The sequence below is a fragment of the Lolium rigidum genome, unplaced genomic scaffold (assembly GCF_022539505.1).
Source record: "Lolium rigidum isolate FL_2022 unplaced genomic scaffold, APGP_CSIRO_Lrig_0.1 contig_19763_1, whole genome shotgun sequence".
NCBI classification, from domain to species: Eukaryota; Viridiplantae; Streptophyta; class Magnoliopsida; order Poales; family Poaceae; genus Lolium; species Lolium rigidum.
Window position 1 is genome coordinate 406,023 of NW_025899946.1, and position 23,941 is coordinate 429,963.

General features: G+C 44.0%; 1 protein-coding gene across 1 annotated transcript; it reads right to left on the reverse strand.

Moving 5' to 3' along the window:
* Window positions 1-322: 322 nt before the first annotated feature.
* LOC124680540 lies at window positions 323-7,995 on the reverse strand. The gene is made up of 6 exons (XM_047215590.1): window positions 5,803-7,995; window positions 3,573-3,939; window positions 2,454-3,031; window positions 974-1,786; window positions 635-928; window positions 323-541 (listed from the first exon to the last, which is right to left on the reverse strand). Exons 1-6 carry the CDS (start codon window positions 7,993-7,995, stop codon window positions 323-325), a joined length of 4,464 nt encoding a protein of 1,487 aa, XP_047071546.1.
* Window positions 7,996-23,941: the final 15,946 nt, after the last annotated feature.

Consider the following 23,941-nt stretch of genomic DNA (forward strand, 5'->3'; position numbering starts at 1 on the left):
CCCCGACGCAAACGAACGCGCGGTCGATTTTAACCAAAAAAGCCGACGCAAACGGACGCGCGCGGACGCTAAAATGCGTCGCGCCGCTGGAGATGCCCTAATACTATGCGGAACTCGGCAAACATTAACTTTGCCAAGTAAGTGTTAGAAAAAGCTCGACAAAGATACACAACACGTCAAAAGCGCGTGGCAAAGATTAAAACACGACAAAATACTGAAAAATACACACCCCAACACCCCAAGGTTAGAGAAAACACGTGGCGAAAATTAATTCACTACACACGCCACGCCTCGATGCCACCAGAGAAACGAACATCATCATTCATGAGTTATCTTCCTTCCACACCTGATGAACAGCCTCCACAACTTTCTCCTTCTGTATTGGCTTAGTTAGCTGGAGATCCATCCCTGCTTGGATGGTCTTCTGCAGGTCCTCCTCCTCCGAGTGCGCGGTCAGCGCGATAATCGGGGTGTGGATCCCGTAACGGCTTTCTTCGTCACGGATGCGCTTTGTCGCTTTGTAGCCGTCCATCACCGGCATCTGGAAACAAAGAAGATCGAGTAGTGTCAAAACCGTCACCAGAAACAAAAAGATTGAATTGACTTGCTTGGCATCGATAAATGGAAAATGTACCTGGCAATCCATGAATATCATGTCGTAGGGTAAGGCCAACCGTCCCTCTGAAGCAGCACCACCACTTGCGATCTCAAGAGCATTGATGAACATTGCCACAGCCTCAGATCCATCCGCTACTACCACAACAGTTGCACCCAGAGTGCTCAACATCTTCTTTTGGATAAACTGCAATACCCTCATGTCTTCCACCAGTAGGACACGCTTCCCTTCCAAAGGTTTGTCATCTTCAAGCTTGAGCGGCTCCTGGGGCACTGCCGCCACAAACGTGGTTTCAGACGACACGGCTGTGGCCTCCAGAGGCTTGTCTTCTCCAAGCCTAGGTGGCTCCTGCGGCACTACCGCTGCATATGTGATTTCAGATGACGCGGCAGTGGCCTGATCCGCTGCCGGCGGCTCATTGATGGTTATCCCGACCTGATGTGAATGCTGTTGCGGAAACGGAGAGGCTTGGAGCTCTCTCATGACCTGGAGGAGTTTGCGTAGCCGGGAGCCGTGGATCGGCTTGCGCAGGTCCATGTCGCAGATCGCCGCCTCCTTGAGCCTTATCAAATCCTCGGAGGAGGTCTTGAGGTTAGTAATGCACGCCACCCTGCATGGAACTTGGTGCTTTATTCTCGCGACGCTCGGCGCCTCCTCGAGGATCTCGTTGAGCCTCCCACCGGAGACGTCAACGATAACGAGTAGGCCAAACAGACGGAGGTGCCCTGCGTGGTTGCCGCTGCTGTTCCGCATGACCTTGGTGACCATCTCTTTGGGGCTGAAGCACCGGTCAGCTACACCGTCCAAGTCATCACTGCCGCCCTGCGACGAAGAGATCGATGCTGGCCTGGATGGCGAGGCGCCCATGGCGGCGCGTGCCTTCTCCACTGTCGGGGCGAGGAGCTCGGCGCGCGGGACAGACCAGACCTTCATCCCGACATTCTCCATCCATGTCTGGAGGATCCGCCGGGTCTCGGCCCCGTGGACTAGGATGACACACGGCCCACCCTTGAAGCAGCCAGGCTCCTTGAATAGGGACGGCGCCGTCTTCCCGTGCTCGATATGCTCTTCAGCGTCGCTGATCCTGAGGAAGACGTTGAACCCGAAGCATGTTCCCGCTTCTCCTGGCTCTTTGTCCTTGATGCTTATCTCGCCACCCATCAGACGAACCTTATCAAAACAAGAATAACAAATAAATAACAACATTGTAAGAAATACAAAGTAAAAAACATCACAGCCTGCAAAGTTGTACATAATCTGCAAACCATAAATTACACTAATACACAATACATTATGCAGTTATGTCATTAACAAAAGCAACATAAGTGTTGTCTTGAGTTTTTAAACCTAGTGAAAAAATAGCTTTTGTACATTTTTTACTGAAGTTGCAAAAGGAAAAAAGAGTATAAATTTTACTAGTCTATAATTTATGCATCCGGTCATATAACTGTTTGATTGGATCACATTAAAAAGCAAACGATTTGCAGGACTCTAAAATGCAATATTGCAATTTCATGCCCATTTGAATCCTATGGAATTTATAATTATTGATTGCATCACCGAAAAAATAAAGGATATTCTAAAGAAATCAAAGGATTATTTCCAAAAGGGTTGAGTGGATATACATTTTATCTCATCAATATAGTGCAAATGAATCCTTAGAAAAAAATTATATTATTACGTCCTATGTATCAAACAATCAACATAGGAAATTTTCTATGAATTACAATCCTCCAAACTTCCTATGAAAATACTCTTAATAAAATAGGGCCCTAAAATCATTGTTATAATTTTGGTGGTTTAACATGAATAAATATTAATGACAGAAGCCACTTACAAAAGATTGGACTATCCCAAGCCCAAGGCCGGTGCCACCATGCCCTTCCTTCACCTGGACATATTTCTCAAACACCGATTGCCTTTTTTCTTTTGGTATGCCAATACCTGTATCAACCACCTCGAAGTAAAACTCAAGGTAGTTGGGATCGTTTTGGACTGAACGGCGAGCATTCTGCTCAGCACCGTCTTCCCTTGTTCTAAGAAGCCACCGATAGAACACGCTCGCACGCCAGTGGGGAGCGAACCTAGATGGGGTGCTGATCATGGAAGTCCCTGCGATAGGGCGGTTGGCCCACGCACGGAGCATGATGTGGCCGTCCTGCGTGAACTTGATGGCATTATCGAGAAGGTTGTCAAGGATCTGTTTGAACCGCTTGCAGTCACCAATGACGGCATCACATCGAAGAACAGAGAAGTCGCATGGGTCCCAAACCACCTCTATGCCTCTAGACATACCAACGACGTTTGCCATGTCCATGGATTCTTCAAGGACGTCGGCCATGCTGAACTGCACCTCCTCCAATTGCATCTTCCCGGACTCCACCTTGCTTATGTCTAGTATCGTGTTAAGTATATCTGCAACACACATGTTACATATATGGATGATGAATTAACATATGCTCAACAAAGAAACTTGTTGCACATCCGAGTACGCACATAACCAAGATGGATCAGCCTCAGTGTGCTCCTACATCCGAAAACATACACAACTAAAATGAATCATACATTTGATAAATATTAGCCTAGCTATCTAATAGGCAAAAACTAAATACATGGTGTGGCAAACATGAATGCGTATGTGGACTACTCAAAACATTATATATATTCTTTCTTGGGAACTAAATGAATGTTAACTCATCAAAAAACAGAACTGCACACTATAGAACCTGTGGACTACATTTTTTCTACCGGAAAAAGTTACAACTGAACTGTGCAAAAAATTGTGAACTCATTATTTGTGCAAACTCACTTTATATGACGTGCAAATCTGTAGTGATGTGATCACATTAATTAGCTAAATTACCATGGACGGATCACATCTTCCAAAAAAAAGTGGCAAGTATACGTGGTATGCATGGTATGTAGGGAGATATATATATGGATGTATGGAACTGACCAAAGAGCTTCTTTGTGCCAATCTCCATCTGATCGAGGTAGTAGGTGAGGTTGGGGTTTGCCCGAGCCTCCGTCCGGGAGACATCGATGAGTCCGGCGATGGCAGCGAGCGAGGATCGGATGTCGTGGCTGGCGGACGTGAATGCGTTGCTCTTATTCATGCTCTTGCGCTCTGCCTGCTGGAGCGCTTCCTTATGCCTCATGAGGTCACCTTGGTGCGCCGCCTCCCGCGACCCTGCCCGCCACAACGCCCGTGCCATGAAGAAGCACGCCATAGCCGCCATGGCCGCGATCAAGCAGAGGACAGAGACCACAGCCACCCCTATCCTGCGAAACATAGTCTTCTTTTGCCACACCAGCCAGAGTTCCTGAAAAAGAAGGAGATGATTATCTATGTAGATGTGAGTACTATGCTGTTGCAGCCCCAGCGTGCTTGATGTATCGGTCGGTTGCTATATTAATATAGCGGGGCTAAAGCCTATTTCGAGGAGGAGTACTATGCTGTTGCGCCGGCGATCAATCTAAAATTTTCAAACATGCTGGTTCGTGCTAACTGCTAGTACGATGAAAGGATCGAAGATGAACAAAAATTCATGGAGATTCAATCTTTGGATCCGTGTATTTGAACACCTCATCATTTTGTGTTGAATGGTAAATAAATGGATTTCAATATTTATCCTAAAAAATTATCTCATATATCCTCCTACAGAATAGTATTTAAAATTATTTAAACATGTGCCAATAATTTTAGATGCAAGAGACCATACACTTTACCAGACACTTAAGAAAATGCAAATAGAAGTTATTCGAAGAGTTTCAAGTTGAACATCTTAAGGACCACCCAAAGCTAAACCCAACTCCACTTTTCCAACCCAAGAAGAGTTTCAGTCTCAGCATCTTGGGCTCCAACTATGTACGAAGTACATTCCGCTTATACACGCGAGACATCTTCTGTAAGAAAAACAATTTGAGCATACATTCCGCTTATTCTACACCCACAGTCCACTCTCCTTTCTGTCTCGACGATCGCCATGTGAGCGTACATCTCCACTCACCTCGCCCAAATCAATTGAGTGCTCCTGGCCGGCCAGCTCCTATCAGTAGTCGTCGCCATTTCGTTCCGCCGGGCGGCGCGACCGTACTCTCTGCTAGGCCCGTCGCCATCGATACTGATTCCTGGAGCTGCAGGCGCACACACCGCCGTGGATCTCCCACTCTGCGCCGCCATGTTCGGCAACCACGTGGGTCATGGCCGCTTGCTCCTCGCTAGCTGACTAAGCCAGGTTCTTGGCGACCCCTTGAAGAGGAGCACCTCCTCGTGCCCCTCGCCGACCCCCAGCCAGCCTCATGAGAGCTGAGCGTGGGTGGCCTTTATAGTTGACAACAGAGCGTTGATTACTGACGCGACACTTGATCTGCTGAATGTGTTACGCTTCAGGATTTGTAGAATGTGTTAATAGCTGAAACTCTCAACTTCTGTCACGATGAAGTGAACCTTTGCCAAGTGCCTAAGCCTGAATATTTTTTTAGCACCCCGTTTTTTATTTATTTTAGTACAGCTGTGTAACTGGTGGTATTCTACTTAGCAGGAAGATGCAACATCAATGTCTCAATAGACATTACAGTTGACACCTTTGGTTGAGAGCTGTATTTTGGTGCCAAGTGAGGTGATGTGGTGCTAAAATTCCTAACTCTCATGACAAATATCCTCTGAAATTCTGGGGACTGTCGATGTAGTCGTGTATTTAGGAATATTTTGAAGTTTGTCGTATAAATACCTAACAAATTAAGACACTGTCCATAGGTTTCTCAAGAAAATATCTGATTTCTTCGGAACACAATTCTCAGATGAGCTCGGGTACTTGGCAAATTAATGACAGATGTTTTTAATTCCCTATCAGTTTCTTACAGCTATTGATGTGTATGTCTATTTCAGTTATAGGAGCTCGGCTACATTGCCAAGAAAATGGCATGACTGGTGTTTGCTTCTCTCATGACAGCTCCATGAATGACTGTCGATGTCGTTGTCATGTCTTTGGGAAATTCTTGGATTTATGGTATGCGAAGAAATTCTTAGAGCTATGGTACGAGAAGAATTTCGTGTTTCTGTCGTGTCTTTCTTCTAATCGGTTCAGTTCTTTCGGAATTCTTGGAACTATGGTATGAGAAGCTCTTTCTAACCCTCTGCTAGATACTGAGCTGTATAGACTTGGAGGTTGGAGACAACATACCTGAAATACCGGCGATAAACAATGACGACAAGGCTCCCAGACGATGACGATGACGATTGTAGAAAACGTAGTGGAACACCTGAGCTGCTTGCTATGCAGAATGATCCAATTGAGACGGTTGCAGGTTGAGTATGACCAGTGTGCAAGCTGCATGTCCGATCGGCTATAAGCCTTCTTTTGAAAATGGCAGACTGAAGGTGTGTATTCATTGCACGCATACGCTGGTCTATCCCTTTCTGGACATTCAAGCTGCTCAGCGAAAGAAAAATAACAGGCAGCGACCCATGCTATGATCCATATTCTTGGGGTCCAATCAGACTTGTGCCTCCAAATACGTTCCTGAATAACTGGAGTTGCAGCTTGTGAAACAAAAGGCCAAAGTTTGGTGACATACTTGTTCATCCAATTCATCTGCTCAAACTGTTGGAAGGACATCCACTCGGGGAAATTGTCGTCATAAAGCTTCTTCAGGCCGTCCCTGCCGAAAGACCCAAGGACCTTGTCATCCGCAGACTTGACGACGTGCTTGCTGCTACGCAGCTGCATCATGCGGCTCCACTGTAATGGCTCCCGTTCACATAGCAAGGTTGGAGTTGTATCTTCTCCAGCATTGGTTGGTTGCCAGGCTAAATCTTGTAATAGAAGCTCATGTTTTCCTTGATCCCATGGTAAGCGAATTATAGCAATAATTTTTTCATGTTGTTGCATCTCCCTTAACAGTAGTTGTTGCAGCATGCCTTCTGCTGGTGGCAGTAGAGGGAATACCACTGCAACTCCACCTAGTACATGCTCCCAGGGTATTTGCCTGCCAATCTCTATGAACAGTGAGGAGCTACCGACATGAGTGAGCACTTGGTCGGCAATCTCGTCGTCCCGCACCACATACACGAGAAGCAATTTAGCCATTGCATCAGAAGCATCCACACCAAGCTCTTGAAATAGGGACAAACCTCCAATATGTGTCATCACCTCAACAAACATGTCAGTGTCGTCTTGAGTGTTTGCACCCAAATCATCCCGCGGCCAGGAGAGAACAGGGGTTGAACACGATGTGTATCCAGAATTGTATATTACCAGCTCCAGCTTAGGATAACTATGAGAACGCCGATTTCCTGTAATTGAATTCAGAAGCTGCCTTAGAGTACTTACCAACTTACCAATGTCAGACTTTGCATGCATAGAAATCTTTATAATTCCAGGGTCCCATTGCACAAAAAGTTCAACGGCAAGAAGTACTGATTTGTTGTCCTCCCAAACAGCTGAATCTCTTAGCAGCTTGTGCATGAAGTAACCAGTGGTATATCCAGCATTTTTTTTGCTATTTAGCACCAAGCATGGAAACCGTGAATCTCCAGGATCCCAAGGGCTACTTAACCTGTCCATCTCCTCCGTTGGCCACAATCTTGTATAGTTCAACACTACATCGGAGTAGCCAGTCAGCTCTAACCTTGTATGTCCAAAGCTGTGAATGTACTGCTTAATATTGACACATTGCACCTTCTCCAGTTTGACTATCATTGTGCCAAAAGGATCACGTGGAACCCACACTCCATGATTGGAGTCCACCTGACCTTGAAGATCTTGATGAGTTCTTGTACCCAGCTCCAGGAACAGAGAGGAGCTACCTATATGAGTGAGCACGCTGTCGACAACCCCCTCATTGCACACCACCTCCTTGAGAGGCATTTTCTCAAGCATTTCACCAAGAGCATCCACACATAGCTCTAGAAACAGGGACACACCTCCAATGTTGGTGAGCACGTCGGAGATGCCTACTCTGTCGGTGTCGACATCCCGGGTGCGTGCACCAGGATCTTCGCTCGGCCAGGATAGAACATGGGCCGAACAGCCTGTAGAGGTGTCTATGCCAGCCTCACCCATGCTTTGCAACATGTTGTTCCCGACACCCATGGAAGTCGTAGCCGGCATGCTAGTAGCTGGGAACGCAACCGCAACATGGTTCCAGCAGACATTGACAGGCGAGCCAGGTGTTGAACACTTGGTGGGCGTGGCAGCAGCCGACAGGGAGTCCTCCTGACGAGCACCAGCACCCGCAAACTGAGTCGCCGAGAAGAGCGACGGTGACGAAGGCTTGGTCTTCTGCTGCTCCAGTCCCCGACCTTGCAGAAAAGTCGGTGTGGTGGTGGCGGTGAGTGTGAGCGCCGCCGTTGTCTTCTTCAAATCCACCAGCATATTTGAAAGTGCATGGAGCCCCCATGTGTGGTTTTGGTAATTAATGACAATCCCTATGGACTAATGTTTGCATTGAGTTATATTTGTAGGAGTTGTCCATAGGCAATTCTTGAACCATATGTTGGCTTCAAGGTTGCAATAAGAAGAAATTGATGAAGGATATCAAGTGTCAAGTATGTCTTGAAGATGAAGATGAAGTGAGCCCTCAAGTTACTTCAAGACATCAACATGATGAAGTATGAAGAAATGAAGTGCAAGTTCAAGATGAGCCATCTTGAAGAGATCCTTTGATTGAATCTTGCCATCCATATGGTGATCATGGATATGTGAAGTTGCGCCGAAGAAGAAGCTCTCCCATGGTGGTTTATGGGGGAGCAATCTACAAGACTTCGTCAAGCAAGCACAAGCAAGAAAGGCGTTCCATCTTGTTGCGGTCAAGATCGTCATCATCGAGCTCAAGTGGAATGCGCAAGTATAAGGTTTTCTCTTGATAGGGTTTCTCTCTCACCGGTCTCATAGTGTAGTTGGAGACCGGTTTATAGTTTAGTTGCCGTACTATCAAGAGGGCTCTCGAGTGAGTAACTCGATCGTATCCTTCGGAGAGCTCAAACCTTTGCATCCTTGCATCATCTTTCTTGGTTGTTATTTGTATCTTATCCATATGGTGTTTTAGAGCTTGTGCTTATTCTCATGACAAGTTCTAGTTCATCGAAAACGGATTCCGCATGAATCACTTGTTGCGTTTTCGATATTGGAGTTTTTCTCGGTTTCTCGTATTGAGAGGTTTCACTCTAAAATACATAGAAAAACCTACCCCACTTGTTCTTAAGCTTTTCACTCTTTGTGGGGTAGCTCTTGTCATCTTCTTTACAACAAAATTGGTTTCACCCAAATTCGAGTTTCCTAACTCAACTTGTTGCATTTTCAAGATTGGAGGTTTTACCGGTATGTCTTTTTTAGATAGGTCAAACCTTTCATCATTTGTTTCTATCCTAACTTACTGGACTATGATGGTTCCCTGCATGATCTTGTAGAGCTTGTTACTAGCTTTGAAACGAGCCCAAGATCATCAAAATCGGAGTCCGGATGCAAAAGTTATTCAAGTTTCCGTGAAGCCGTTTTTTGGCCGGAAGTTGGCCGGAAGTTCCGCCCCAAATGACCGGAAGTTCCGGTGGGCCGGAACTTCCGCCCTACTTCCGGTGAACTTCCGGAAATGACGAATCTGCACGCAGAAAACATACCGGGAGCATTCCGGGGGCGCCCTACTTCACCCGGAAGTTGGCCGGAACTTCCGGGGGGCGGAAGTTCCGCCCCAAATGACCGGAAGTTCCGGTTGTGATGAGTTTTGTGCATAACGGGCAGATTTCTCTTGCCCTATTTAAGGGGGTCTTCTTCCCCAAAGTTTCCCAACCGTTTGAGCTCGTTTTTGCCTCCATTGTTGACCTTCTTTGAGCTTGCTATCTCCCTCTCCCTCCCATGAATCTTGCATCTATTTGAGAGAAAGATAGAGGAGATCTAGATCTACATCTTCACCAATCAAATCCCTCTCTTTGTGAGGGGAATCCACTAGATCTAGATCTTGGTGAAATTTGGTGTTCCTCCTCCTATTTGTTCTTCCTCTCTTATTCCCCCAATAGCTTTTGTAGCTTTGTTGGAATTTGAGAGAGAAGGACTTGAGCATCTTTGTGGTGTTCTTGCCATTGCATTTGGTGCATCGGTTTGAGTTCTCCACGGTGATTCGTGGTGGTGAAAGCAAGAAGGTTGTTACTCTTGGGTTCTTGGAACCCTAGACGGATTCTAGGCCTTTGTGGCATCTTAGTGGTGTTCTTGGGGACTCCAATTAAGTTGTGGAGAATCTTCAAGGGCAAGGCCTTTGTGGCATCTTTGTGGTGTTCTTGGGGACTCCAATTAAGTTGTGGAGAATCTTCAAGGGCAAGGCCTTTGTGGCATCTTTGTGGTGTTCTTGGGGACTCCAATTAAGTTGTGGAGAATCTTCAAGGGCAAGGCCTTTGTGGCAATTTGTTGGGAGCCTCCAATTAAGTTGTGGAGATAGCCCCAAGCTTTGTGCGGGTTCGGTGACCTTCCTAAGGTCCCATAGTGGATCGAGGACATCCCTTTTGGTGGGAATTCTCGAGGAGAATACGGTGGCCCTCGTGCATTTGGAGTGACTTGTCCTCCACACCGCTCCAACGGAGAGTAGCACTCGCAAGAGTGTGAACTTCGGGCTACATCGTTGTCTCCGCGTCACTTCGGTTATTCCTATACCCGAGCTCTTTACTTATGCACTTTACTTTGTGATAGCCATCGTGCTTGAAGTTATATATATATCGTGCTATCACATAAGTTGCTTGTCTTGCTTAGCATAAGTTGTTGGTACACATAGGTGAACCATTGCTTAGAATAAGTTGTTGGTGCACATAGGTGAACCATAGTTTATAGGCTTTGGGCTTGACAAAGTAAACGCTAGTTTTATTCCGCATTTGTTAAGCCCATCTCGTAAAAGTTTTAAATCGCCTATTCACCCCCCCCTCTAGGCGACATCCGTGTCCTTTCAATTGGTATCGGAGCAAGGTCTCTCATTCTTAGGCTTCACCGCCTTGAGAGTAAAGATGTCGGTTAGGGGATTAGCGCACAATAACTTGGTTATATTTGATGGCACAAATTATGATCTATGGAAAATTTATGTGCTTAATATTTTGCGGCGTATGTCTCCGGACATGGAGCGATTTCTTGACATGGGTTTTTCTTCTCCTAAGGATCCTCAAAATTTATCTCTTGAGGAGGAGAAAAACTCTTGCCTCGATGCTCTTGCTTCTCATGTATTTTCCATTGTTGTGAGCAATGTAGTTACTTCGTCAATCATGCCTTTTGGGAGCTCTCATGAATTATGGACAAAGCTTCAAGACAAATATGATGTGTCCAATATTATTAAGGATGATTGTATTGCTTCCACTTCCGGCCGTGATGAGTTCTCATCTTCATCCACTTCACCAAAGTGTGTCAAGACACAAGGTAATGATATGGTGAGTGGTGATGAAAATTGCAATGTTGATATTGAGCTTTCTATTGATGATTCGTCATCTCTATCTCATTGCAATGTTTCATCTACGGACTCAAACACATCTAGCACTAGAAATGATTTACATGCTTGTGTTGATAGTCCTTGCATATCATGTGTAAGTTGCTTGAAAAAATCTAATGATGATATGCTTGCATTGTCTTGTGGCCATGATAAAAATGATTCTATTTCCTCTAGTTGTTGTGTGTCTAACAATGTAGAGGAAACCAAAGATTCTATTGGTCAAGACAAGATCTTGAAAGGAACCTCAAGTAACTCCTCATCTTTATCTCACGGTCCTCATATATGTCTTATGGCCAAGGGTTCCACGGTACCTCCTACCATGGAACCTAATATGTCTCGTGGTGATAAGGATGAGGATGAATATGAAGAAGAAGATTGGGTTGTCTCTCTACGCGATAAGGGTAAGAGCGTATTCAAGGTTATTTGCAAAGATAAAATTGCTAGCACTCACTTCTTTGAAATCTTGACTACCGCTATTGAGAGCCAAAAACTTATTTGGATGCATGAGAACACCATTGATAAAAAGGGTGCTCTTGAACGAGAGTATGCCAATGATGTAGCATCCCTAAAGAATGACCTTGAAGAAGAACAAGAGACCATAGCCTCTCTTGAAGAGCAACTTGAAACCCTTGAAGTGTCTCAAAATGAAATAGTTTCTAAACTCACTAAGGAAAGAGACCATGCTAAAGCTCAAGTAAAAATGCTTAAAAAGGAAAATCCCAAAGTTGGTGTTGGTCATGATAAACTTATTAAGGATCTAGATGATCTAGACAAGGCCCACAAGGTCTTGGAGAGCGAACACTCTATCCTCACCAAGTCCCATGAGCAACTTCAAGCTTCCTATTTAAAAGAGCATGCTATGTTACCCTCTCTTCTTAATATGTCTTGTGATGATGCTTGTGCTACTAACTCTACTTCTTGTGAAGCATTTATCTTGAAGGAGAATGTTGAGCTAAGGGCTCAACTTGAGTTGCTAACTAGAAATTATGGGAAATTGGAAGAAAATCATGGAAAGCTTTCTAGCTCCCATGAGGATCTTCTAGCTTCTCATGATAGGCTAAAGTTAGCTCATGAGGCTATCATATCAAAGGCAACACCTTGTGAGCCTCATGTGGATACTAGCACTACTACCCAAAATGCTATATTGCCATGTGCTAGTCCTAGTAATTCATCCACTCATAATATTGCTAAATCTTGTGATGAATTATCCTCCTTGCCTTGTTGCTCTAACAATGAAGGTTCTACCTCCTCTAGTGCTTGTGTTGTTACTAACCATGTAGAGGAAATCAAAGAGCTCAAGGCCCAAGTCACTTCTTTGAAGACCGACTTGGTAAAGAGTCATGAAGGGAAATGCAAACTTGACACGATGTTAAGTGTGCAACAATCCCCCAATGACAAGAGTGGACTTGGATTCAAATCCAACAACAAGAAAAAGTCCAACAACAACAACAACAACAACAACAAGGGCCAAGTACAAGTCAAAGACCCGGCCAAGATTGTTTGCTTCAAGTGCAAAATTGAAGGGCACCATGTTAGATCTTGCCCTTTGAAGAAGAAGCAAAAAGGGAAGCGGCCTCAAGCTCAAACTCATATTCAACCTCAAGTTGAAGAAATGTCACTTCCCAAGAAGAATCAAGCCAATGCTCCCATTGTGGAGAAATCTAGTGAGAAGAAGGAGAAGAAAAGAACTTGCTACATATGCCGCGAGAAGGGCCACATCTCCTCCTTTTGCACTATTGGTACCTCATCCAACTCTATCACCGTTGATGATGTTTATTCTCTTCGTAAGGATGAGGATGGCAATGTGTTTGCCAAATTTGTTGGTGCTCAAAGTGGTGTCAAGAAAAGAACCATTTGGGTTGCCAAGCCTATTGTGACTAACCTCTTAGGACCCAACTTAGTTGGGGACCAACAATCCAAAACTTGATCAATAGGTGCTTGTTGGAGGGCATTGGAGACTTGGCTACATCATGAAGAATTAAGGGATCTTCATCATTTATATTATCTCAAGCCAAGTCTTTTGGTTATCTTACTTCTATCATACACCCAATGTTCCTCCTTGCGGTAACATGTGCTCAACTCATTTATATTGAAAGTTACTCGCCCCTTTGCATGTGTTAGTTTTGTTCCTAACATGTGTTTGTATATGTTGTGCATCCTACTTATTTTTCTTGAGAAATCAAGTCTATGTATGTTAGGTTGCACACCATGTATTTGTGCTTGTGTTGAAGCCTCTTTGCATCTTGTTGTATCTTATATGGCTCTTATGAGAGATTAATGGACTATAACATTTTGGGGGAGTGATATGCCTTTAGGAATTTCACAATCCTAACAATGTGTGTACATGAGGAATATCACTTAGAATTGATATTGCAAGATTATCTAGTCTCTATGTGGTATGTCATCTTCATGAGAAATTCAAATTCTAATGTCCATTAATATCTCTAGTTGGATCTTATTTGCCTCTTGTGAAAATAAATTCCTTATCACATTATGGGGGAGTAATAAGCTTTGTGCATATTACAAGCCTAGGAAATGTGAACATTTGAGGTTGTGTCACATAGAATTGATATTGTAAATTGTCTCTCATATGTGACATGTTTTCTCAAACAAGTTCCAATTTGCTTAAATGGCTTCATTGCTAATATCTTTGTGGATCTTTTTTGTGAAAGTTTTTCTTGGCATGGTTTTTCACAATGTGTCCCTCAATACATTTTTGGAAAACCATGTGCTTCAAGTCATACTATTAATTGCTTTGCATGTTGGTATGAATGCTATTAATTGCTTTGCATGTTGGTATGAATACTATTAATTGCTTTGCATGTTGGTATGAATACTATTAATTGATTTGCATGTTGGTATGACTAATTGAAGCTATCAAGAAACTCTCTTTGCATGATGGTTAACTCTTATCTTTTACCATATGCTTTATTTGGTGTAAAAATGATCTTACATATACTTACAAACTACCACCGGAAAATATTTCCTAATACCTCTTGTCCTAGGACAATTGGCAATCTATTATTGGGTAGAAATTTATTGATCATATTTACATTGGCTCTTGTGTTTAAATTGTCTTATTTATTGCCATGAATGTGTTGTGCTTTGACTCCCATGTGTCTTCCTTGCATCTTATGGATCTAATTTGTCTATTCAAACTTTCTTAGCATTTTAGTAGATTTAGGTAGCGTGATGATCCTAGTTGTGTGCATTTAGTATTCATATGCAAAATCCTAGATAATGCACTAATCTTGGGGGAGCTCTCCTATGTTTGTTAGAATGCTTAACATCTCTTGATCTTTATAAAAAATTTGGTTTTGGGAGTCATAAATTTTCTTTTTGGTACTTTGTGCCATCATAAAAAGTGTCGAGGGTTTGGTTTATTTGTTTGAACCTTGCTCTCTTGGGAGTTGGTTATCTCATTCCATTGTGTTTAGGCTTAATTAGCTTCTTATTATGAGATAAGTCTTTAGAGTAAATCTTGTGTTGATGTGATTCTTTGATATAATTTGGGCAACCATTGTCTCTTGATTTATTTTGTGTTTTGTCCAAATTGTATCTTCCTTTGGTTCTTGAAAGTATTGTGCATGCATATTTAATATATGTATATCTTATGGCATGTGTTACTTTCTTTGATCCAATATATAGGGTAAACTCCATCAAATCCTAATTTGATTAAGATGTGCATGAAATTCAATTTCATATCTATATGCACATAGTATTGTGGAGTTCGTCCTATATGTTGTAGTGTGTCTAACTACTTCGGACCCAATTAGTTTGGGGACCATTTTGTACTTACCTTTGTGTTAGGTACAATGGATATGCATTGGATGCTTGTCTCTCTCTTGGAAAGAAGTGGTGACTCAATGGTAACTTGAGGCAAGCTAGGATGGTCAACGAACACATATCTACTACATCCACACCAATGCTATCTCGGTAACAAGTATCTTCTCATGCATACTTTTCTTGTATCCAACCTTATGGTTGCATCTTGGCATGAATCTCTTGATTTGCAAATGTTGTGCTTCTTGCAAAAGTCTTAATGAAACCTCTTTATTGTGAATGTGAGTAATTTGAGATGAGTGCATTTGTTGGGAAGTTTTTTAAATCATGCTCATGATTCATCCATCCCAACTATGCCTATCTAGCAATTTTGCTGCATATCAATTCCTCAAGGCTCTCACATGTGCAATATAGATGAAAGTGCAAATTTAGTTACTTCTTTTGGTATCCCCGTTTGTGATACTTGTTACCTTTCTCAAATGCATCCCAACTATCTTCTATCCCTTGTTGATATTTGTGATGTATTTTAGTTGTTTGTGGTTGAAGTTCATGAATGTACAATAAGATAAAATTGAGCCTTTGGCCATGCTATTAAGCAAAAATTCTTATTGGTATATTGCATGACTTCGTCTTGGATATCATACTATTTTTCTTGTGTATCTATTTTATGTGTGCATGTTTCTTTGTGGATAAATATCTTTGTGATATTGCCCACTTAGAGAAACTTATACACATAAGAGATGATACATCTCCTTTTGATATCTTATTTATTTATTGCGTGTTGATTGGTCATGCTAAGCAATATAATTCATTGAAGACTATGATGATGCTTTTTGCTCATCCTTGTAATAGTCTTATAATATGCTTTATCATGCCTTTCACATATCCTCTTGGTTGAGCCTTTTTATTATGGTGCCTCTTACTTGTTGCTCAACTATTTGTTTGTTGCAAGTGTTAAGCTTATTTCTCTATCTATGATCTATTCCAAATGTTTGTGTTTTAAATGGTAATGAGGGAGTGAGGATTCCATGTTATGCATATTGTATTCAAATACAACATTTTAATTTATGCATGTACCTTGGGGAGCTTCCTCATTTAATTTAGAGCACTATCTTTTGGTGATCATTAGAGTTTGATTCACTTGGTATGATATTATGGGAGTGATGATTCCATGTTTGTGCACTTTATACTCCAATGCAAATTGTCTTGTTTTGTGCACAAACCTTGGGGAGCTTCCTCATATTATTTAGAGCATTCTTCTTGATCTTATCATAATATCTATCTTTCTTTTGGTATCTTCTTTGTGGTTCATTTGGTTGCTTGCTTCATTTGTTGAAGCTTCTTGACTTTGTTATCTTTTTGCAATCTTTGATCCTATCTATGGTGTGATTCCTTCCGAATATTCGTAATTGGATATGTGCATTTGATTCCACTCAAATTATGAGAAATGCACACGCTATGGAGGAACTCTCACTATATTGGCCTTCTAAATTTTTCACCCATTTCGGCAATTGGTGCCAATGGGGGAGAAGTTTGGAGGGTTTAAGGGAATTTGGTTATGTCTTTGCTTTGTGCTTAAGCATGTGCCTTTATTGCATTGCATCTTGTTGCTTTGCATAGTTGAATAGTTAGAGGAAACTCCACTAGGCTTTGAATGCCAATATATGCAATGAAAGTCAAGATCATTCACACATGCATATATTATGGGGGAGTTTGCTCTATATATTCAACTTGTTTGTTACATCAATTCCTTATATAAACCCTCTCAAAGAGATTGTCATCAATTACCAAAATGGGGGAGATTGAAAGTGCATGGAGCCCCCATGTGTGGTTTTGGTAATTAATGACAATCCCTATGGACTAATGTTTGCATTGAGTTATATTTGTAGGAGTTGTCCATAGGCAATTCTTGAACCATATGTTGGCTTCAAGGTTGCAATAAGAAGAAATTGATGAAGGATATCAAGTGTCAAGTATGTCTTGAAGATGAAGATGAAGTGAGCCCTCAAGTTACTTCAAGACATCAACATGATGAAGTATGAAGAAATGAAGTGCAAGTTCAAGATGAGCCATCTTGAAGAGATCCTTTGATTGAATCTTGCCATCCATATGGTGATCATGGATATGTGAAGTTGCGCCGAAGAAGAAGCTCTCCCATGGTGGTTTATGGGGGAGCAATCTACAAGACTTCGTCAAGCAAGCACAAGCAAGAAAGGCGTTCCATCTTGTTGCGGTCAAGATCGTCATCATCGAGCTCAAGTGGAATGCGCAAGTATAAGGTTTTCTCTTGATAGGGTTTCTCTCTCACCGGTCTCATAGTGTAGTTGGAGACCGGTTTATAGTTTAGTTGCCGTACTATCAAGAGGGCTCTCGAGTGAGTAACTCGATCGTATCCTTCGGAGAGCTCAAACCTTTGCATCCTTGCATCATCTTTCTTGGTTGTTATTTGTATCTTATCCATATGGTGTTTTAGAGCTTGTGCTTATTCTCATGACAAGTTCTAGTTCATCGAAAACGGATTCCGCATGAATCACTTGTTGCGTTTTCGATATTGGAGTTTTTCTCGGTTTCTCGTATTGAGAGGTTTCACTCTAAAATACATAGAAAAACCTACCCCACTTGTTCTTAAGCTTTTCACTCTTTGTGGGGTAGCTCTTGTCATCTTCTTTACAACAAAATTGGTTTCACCCAAATTCGAGTTTCCTAACTCAACTTGTTGCATTTTCAAGATTGGAGGTTTTACCGGTATGTCTTTTTTAGATAGGTCAAACCTTTCATCATTTGTTTCTATCCTAACTTACTGGACTATGATGGTTCCCTGCATGATCTTGTAGAGCTTGTTACTAGCTTTGAAACGAGCCCAAGATCATCAAAATCGGAGTCCGGATGCAAAAGTTATTCAAGTTTCCGTGAAGCCGTTTTTTGGCCGGAAGTTGGCCGGAAGTTCCGCCCCAAATGACCGGAAGTTCCGGTGGGCCGGAACTTCCGCCCTACTTCCGGTGAACTTCCGGAAATGACGAATCTGCACGCAGAAAACATACCGGGAGCATTCCGGGGGCGCCCTACTTCACCCGGAAGTTGGCCGGAACTTCCGGGGGGCGGAAGTTCCGCCCCAAATGACCGGAAGTTCCGGTTGTGATGAGTTTTGTGCATAACGGGCAGATTTCTCTTGCCCTATTTAAGGGGTCTTCTTCCCCAAAGTTTCCCAACCGTTTGAGCTCGTTTTTGCCTCCATTGTTGACCTTCTTTGAGCTTGCTATCTCCCTCTCCCTCCCATGAATCTTGCATCTATTTGAGAGAAAGATAGAGGAGATCTAGATCTACATCTTCACCAATCAAATCCCTCTCTTTGTGAGGGGAATCCACTAGATCTAGATCTTGGAGAAATTTGGTGTTCCTCCTCCTATTTGTTCTTCCTCTCTTATTCCCCCAATAGCTTTTGTAGCTTTGTTGGAATTTGAGAGAGAAGGACTTGAGCATCTTTGTGGTGTTCTTGCCATTGCATTTGGTGCATCGGTTTGAGTTCTCCACGGTGATTCGTGGTGGTGAAAGCAAGAAGGTTGTTACTCTTGGGTTCTTGGAACCCTAGACGGATTCTAGGCCTTTGTGGCATCTTAGTGGTGTTCTTGGGGACTCCAATTAAGTTGTGGAGAATCTTCAAGGGCAAGGCCTTTGTGGCATCTTTGTGGTGTTCTTGGGGACTCCAATTAAGTTGTGGAGAATCTTCAAGGGCAAGGCCTTTGTGGCATCTTTGTGGTGTTCTTGGGGACTCCAATTAAGTTGTGGAGAATCTTCAAGGGCAAGGCCTTTGTGGCAATTTGTTGGGAGCCTCCAATTAAGTTGTGGAGATAGCCCCAAGCTTTGTGCGGGTTCGGTGACCTTCCTAAGGTCCCATAGTGGATCGAGGACATCCCTTTTGGTGGGAATTCTCGAGGAGAATACGGTGGCCCTCGTGCATTTGGAGTGACTTGTCCTCCACACCGCTCCAACGGAGAGTAGCACTCGCAAGAGTGTGAACTTCGGGCTACATCGTTGTCTCCGCGTCACTTCGGTTATTCCTATACCCGAGCTCTTTACTTATGCACTTTACTTTGTGATAGCCATCGTGCTTGAAGTTATATATATATCGTGCTATCACATAAGTTGCTTGTCTTGCTTAGCATAAGTTGTTGGTACACATAGGTGAACCATTGCTTAGAATAAGTTGTTGGTGCACATAGGTGAACCATAGTTTATAGGCTTTGGGCTTGACAAAGTAAACGCTAGTTTTATTCCGCATTTGTTAAGCCCATCTCGTAAAAGTTTTAAATCGCCTATTCACCCCCCCCCCTCTAGGCGACATCCGTGTCCTTTCAATATTCTCCTGCCTCGAGGCTATGCGATGCAACGTCACAGTGAGCTTCGCCAAACTCTCATGGATGGCGCTCAATGTCGCCTCCGTCGTTGTCGTCGTCACCTCCATCTCTTCGGCAGGACCAGATCTGATGCGAAATTTTGTGGGGATTTTTTTTTTTGGGGGATTTTTGTGGAAGAAAACCTTGCTCTGATACCAAATTGTCACACCCCGCCCCCTTCCCGGTATGATTGCCGACCTGAGGCACGATCGACGGCTGAATTCCGGGAACAGAGAGAGAGATCAGAGAGAGATAGCGAGGAGACACTGGTGGAAAAACAGGCTTCCGGGAAGCCCCATAAGTCGCGAAGGTAAAGGAACCGCGACTAATGGGGTCTTTAGTCGCGGTTCGTGTGGCGAACCGCGACCAAAGGCCTGGGCCCAGGGCGCACGGTGGCCAGCCGGTGCACGTGGGGGGCTTTAGTCGCGGTTGGTCAGCCCAACCGCGACTAAAGGTGCCCGAAGGCCTTTAGTCGCGGTTGGCCGGGCCAACCGGGACTAAAGCCCCTCCCCTATATATACCCATCCAGCAGCCAACACTTAGCCATTTGGAGCCATTCTCTTCACAAACTTCACAAGTGAGTGTTAGGTTTGCTTTTGGTTCCTCTTATGCACATAAGGTGTTTGATGAAATGCCCCAAGAGCATGAAACAAACATGATATGAAGTGTTGGAGTCACACTTGAGCTTTCTCATTTATTTTTTCCTCCTCGATCGCGGTTAGCAACTTGAACCTTTGATGTGTCATTGATAAAATATGCATGTGTGTGTAGTTCATTGTTTAATTTATATTGTTTGTAGCTAGTTAGTTTAACAAATGCATGATGGTTAATTATATATTTTATATTATAATAATGCAGATGAATCGGCAATGGATGTACGGTAACCGACTCTCCGGCGAGTTCGTTACGGGTTTGAAAGATTTCCTCGTAGTGGCTAATGCGAACAAGCAGGGGGGTTTTGTTATCTGTCCATGTGTTAAGTGTAAGAATCAGAAGGGTTACTCTTCCTCAAGAGATGTTCACATGCACCTGCTTCGGCACGGTTTCATGCCAAGCTATAATTGTTGGACCAAGCATGGAGAAAGAGGGGTTATAATGGAAGAAGATGAAGAAGGGGATGATTTCAATGATGAAAGCTATCTTTCTCATTTCGGTGATACTTTCATGGAGGATGCTGAAGGTGAAGGGGAAGGTGAAGAAGAGGCACGTGATGATCCCGTTGATGATCTTGGTCGGACCATTGCTGATGCACGGAGACGCTGCGAAACTGAAAAAGAGAGGGAGAATTAACCATCAACGGTTCAGAACGGTCTTTTTGAAGAGGCACGTGATGATCCCGTTGATGATCTTGGTTCTGTCCCTTTTCTTCAGACTTCTTCGATACCCTGACCGCTCGTCGTGCTCTCTTTTGTAGACACAAAGACCAAGTCCACAATCTGTCCTGTAGGCCCATAACCCATATATTCCTGGCCCAAACATGTCCATGGGCGGGTGTTACAAACCAGCTGGTGCGACGGCGTGTATTTTCCTGCTTGGGTGCAAGCCTCATTCCTGGACGATGGCGATGACGACAACGAGCTGGTGTGACGGCGTATAGTTTCCTGCTTGGATGAGATGGTTGAAACAGCGATCCTAAACGATGATGATGATTGTGAGATTTATAGGGTTCCTAGACGTAATTGCCGTGAGCATTGCCAGCGCTTGAGATATAGGAGCACCAACTCGAAAATAGGAAAGGTATCTTCTCCTCCCATAGTCCCGGCCAGCATGATTGATGATGATACCGTACCATAATTACCGACAACAACGATATTTCTTTCCTTTTACGTGGATGGAGAATGGAATTACCACAAGTCAGGCGAATATTTCTTTCCTTTTGAGCGAGAGGGAAAAGAGGTTGAGACATTGACTGTCCGTGATTTTCGAGCGTTAATTGATTGGAGACATTAACTGTTCGTGATTTTTGGAAGGAGAATTAGTATATGTGCGCTCAGATGTAGATTGGACGCTCCACATGTGTGCAAAGTGTAAAGTGCAAAGTGCAAAGTGCAACATACCATCACCAAAGTATAGATGACAGATGATAGTATATTTTTGCTAATATAGCATGCCCATTATATTTCTACTGTGGTAATATGATAGATGATAGATGATAGATGATAGATGCTAATATAGATGATAGATGCTATGATAGATGATACTCCATCTCTCACAGTTTATTAGGCGTGCGCGTTCCTCTAGATCGCAAATTTGATCAAGTTAGCAACTTAGCATTAGTTATATGTTATAAAAATTATATCGTTAGAAAGTTTAGATGTTCTATTTTCTAATGGTATAGGTTAAATTGGCGACCTAGAGATACAGAAAAGACTAGTAAACTAAGACGGAGAGAGTAGTATATTAAAGGTTTAACAACATTAAGCACCATTGTGTTAATAAAGAAAGAAAAGAGTCAAGACAGAGTCGTCACTGAGAATGAGGAGGCACCGTCCCTCCGCCGCAAAAGCCTAGAGCTCCCCATCCTCCCACTCTTCACCCAGCGCTTGCACGATTCCCCTCCTTGCCAGCACCGTCCCTCGGCTGCAACCCCTCCGCGGGCAGAATTGAAGAAAAATCGAAGATCAATTCTTGCACGCTCTCCTACCCTCCTCGTCTCCAGCGTGGCCACCAGCCTCAAGATTCAGAACAGGAGGCCAGGTGCTCTGGAGGACGCGCCCCCTCGAGGCCTCTCCATTGTCGGTGAGCATACCTTGCACTTCTCCGCAGACACTTTCATAGTACTCAGACATGTATGTTTTCTTTGCCACGTCAAGCATACTGGACTTGAGAAGCTTACACCTTCAGGCAAGCCTCTTTCATTTTTGGCAAAAAGCAACAAATTGGTCAAAGTATAGCTAACACCAAGGTGTTGCAGATGAACCTCATGGTCACTTCTTCAACTCTGTGAATATGCAGAGAAAGCAATAACACACCTGTTGAATTTACCTTTTAATTCCAACCACATCTGCCAAAAATATGTTTCCACTCAGTTTTGGATTGACAAGCGGCGTGGCAGCCTTGTTAAAGCAAAATTTGTGTGGAAGTTCATGATTAGGCTCGATTGAAGTGGATGCCCAGCCCAGAGGAGACCAGATTAGGTGCGTTCGGTACAGTTGACCAGAGATGTCCCTTGATTGAAAAATTGACACCTTGATGAATTGAAATATAAATCCTCCAAATAAATTTAAACAAGCATGCAGTTGGGTAATTCTATTGCTGCCTGCTGCATCAGATCTTCATTCTGCAATTCTGCAATTCTTCCTTTCTGTTCTTGTTTTAAGGGTGCTCTAGCATTTCATTTGTAGTGATTGCAAATGGACCGTGTTTTAAGGGCGCTCTACCATTTCATTTGTAGTGATTGCAAATGGACCGTGAATCTAGTTCAAGCCACAACGTCCTGGAAATGATGCTGCTTGATGAAAGCGCACAGCCCAGGATCCTGCCGTTATCACTTCTTGAAGACATCACAAACCGTTTCTCCCTCGATCACAAACCTTTCCTGCCGTTTCTCCATAAGCAACGCCTCTAAGAAGGAAACAGTGCACCAACGTTATCGCGCCCAATCACAGATCTTAGGTTTTCACCTTGAAGAAAGTTCTCCCTCTCAAAACAATGTCTTCAACAAGAACATTGTCAGGCACAACCAATTAAGGCTAGACCTTGAATTTTCACCTTGAAAGATAGAACTTTGAACTTCTCCTGTGCAGTCGCCCCGCTTACAAGTCGCTGTTTGAAGTCACGAAGCTCCAAGCTAATTTCACCTCACCACCAAAATCCGATCACCATTGGTCTTCCACCGATCTCGGTTATCATGACCTTCTCCGCCATCAGCATGGAAAGAAAACAACGCTCCATGATATTAACAACCAACAGAGCTTCGAAACGCTCCCTCTGAAACTAAACGGCCAGATAAAAAACATGGGTGCGCACGACCGAAAACACCCAATTCAGCAATCTTCAGGCATTGATCGCTCAATGAATTTCCCCGGCAGGGCCTTCTGGAACACGACAATCCAACCAGTCCGGTGGGCAGGAGCATCCGACAGATCTTCACTTGGCGCGAGAGGAACCGTAGGACAGCCACATTTATTAGGCAGAACGGCAGGCCCCCTCGCCACCGTTCGCCGGTCGACCTCATCAGCGGAAGAGGAGGCCGCCACCGACCACAGACCCGATGACGAATCGTCCGTCGCACCCCCAAACCCGTAAAAGGCCACCACCATGAGCCGCCTGGGAAGGAGAGGCGCACGCACCGCCGATTTCTTCTCCGCTGGCTTCCCCATTTCCTGAGTACGTACGTAGAAAAAGTAGAGCACACGCACCGCCGATTTCTTCTCCGCTGGCTTCCCCATTTCCCTTCCACATCACACTTCACACCACACCACACACCGCCCTGCAACGACGGCGTTTCGCCTCTCCCTCCCCGACGTCCTCGCCTCCCTCCCCCGCGGTACCCGCAGCGCCCCCTCAAATCGCGCGCTTCCCGGAGCTCCGTCGCGTAGCCTTGAGGTCGACGGCGCGTCCTGCAGCTCCCCGTGCTTCTCTGGTGGGCGGCGGCAAAATTCCGGCGTGCATTGGAGGCGGGACGTGGAGGCGCAGCAGAGAAGCGGGGCGCCGACCTCCTCACCTGGTCGTCGGCGAGGTGTAG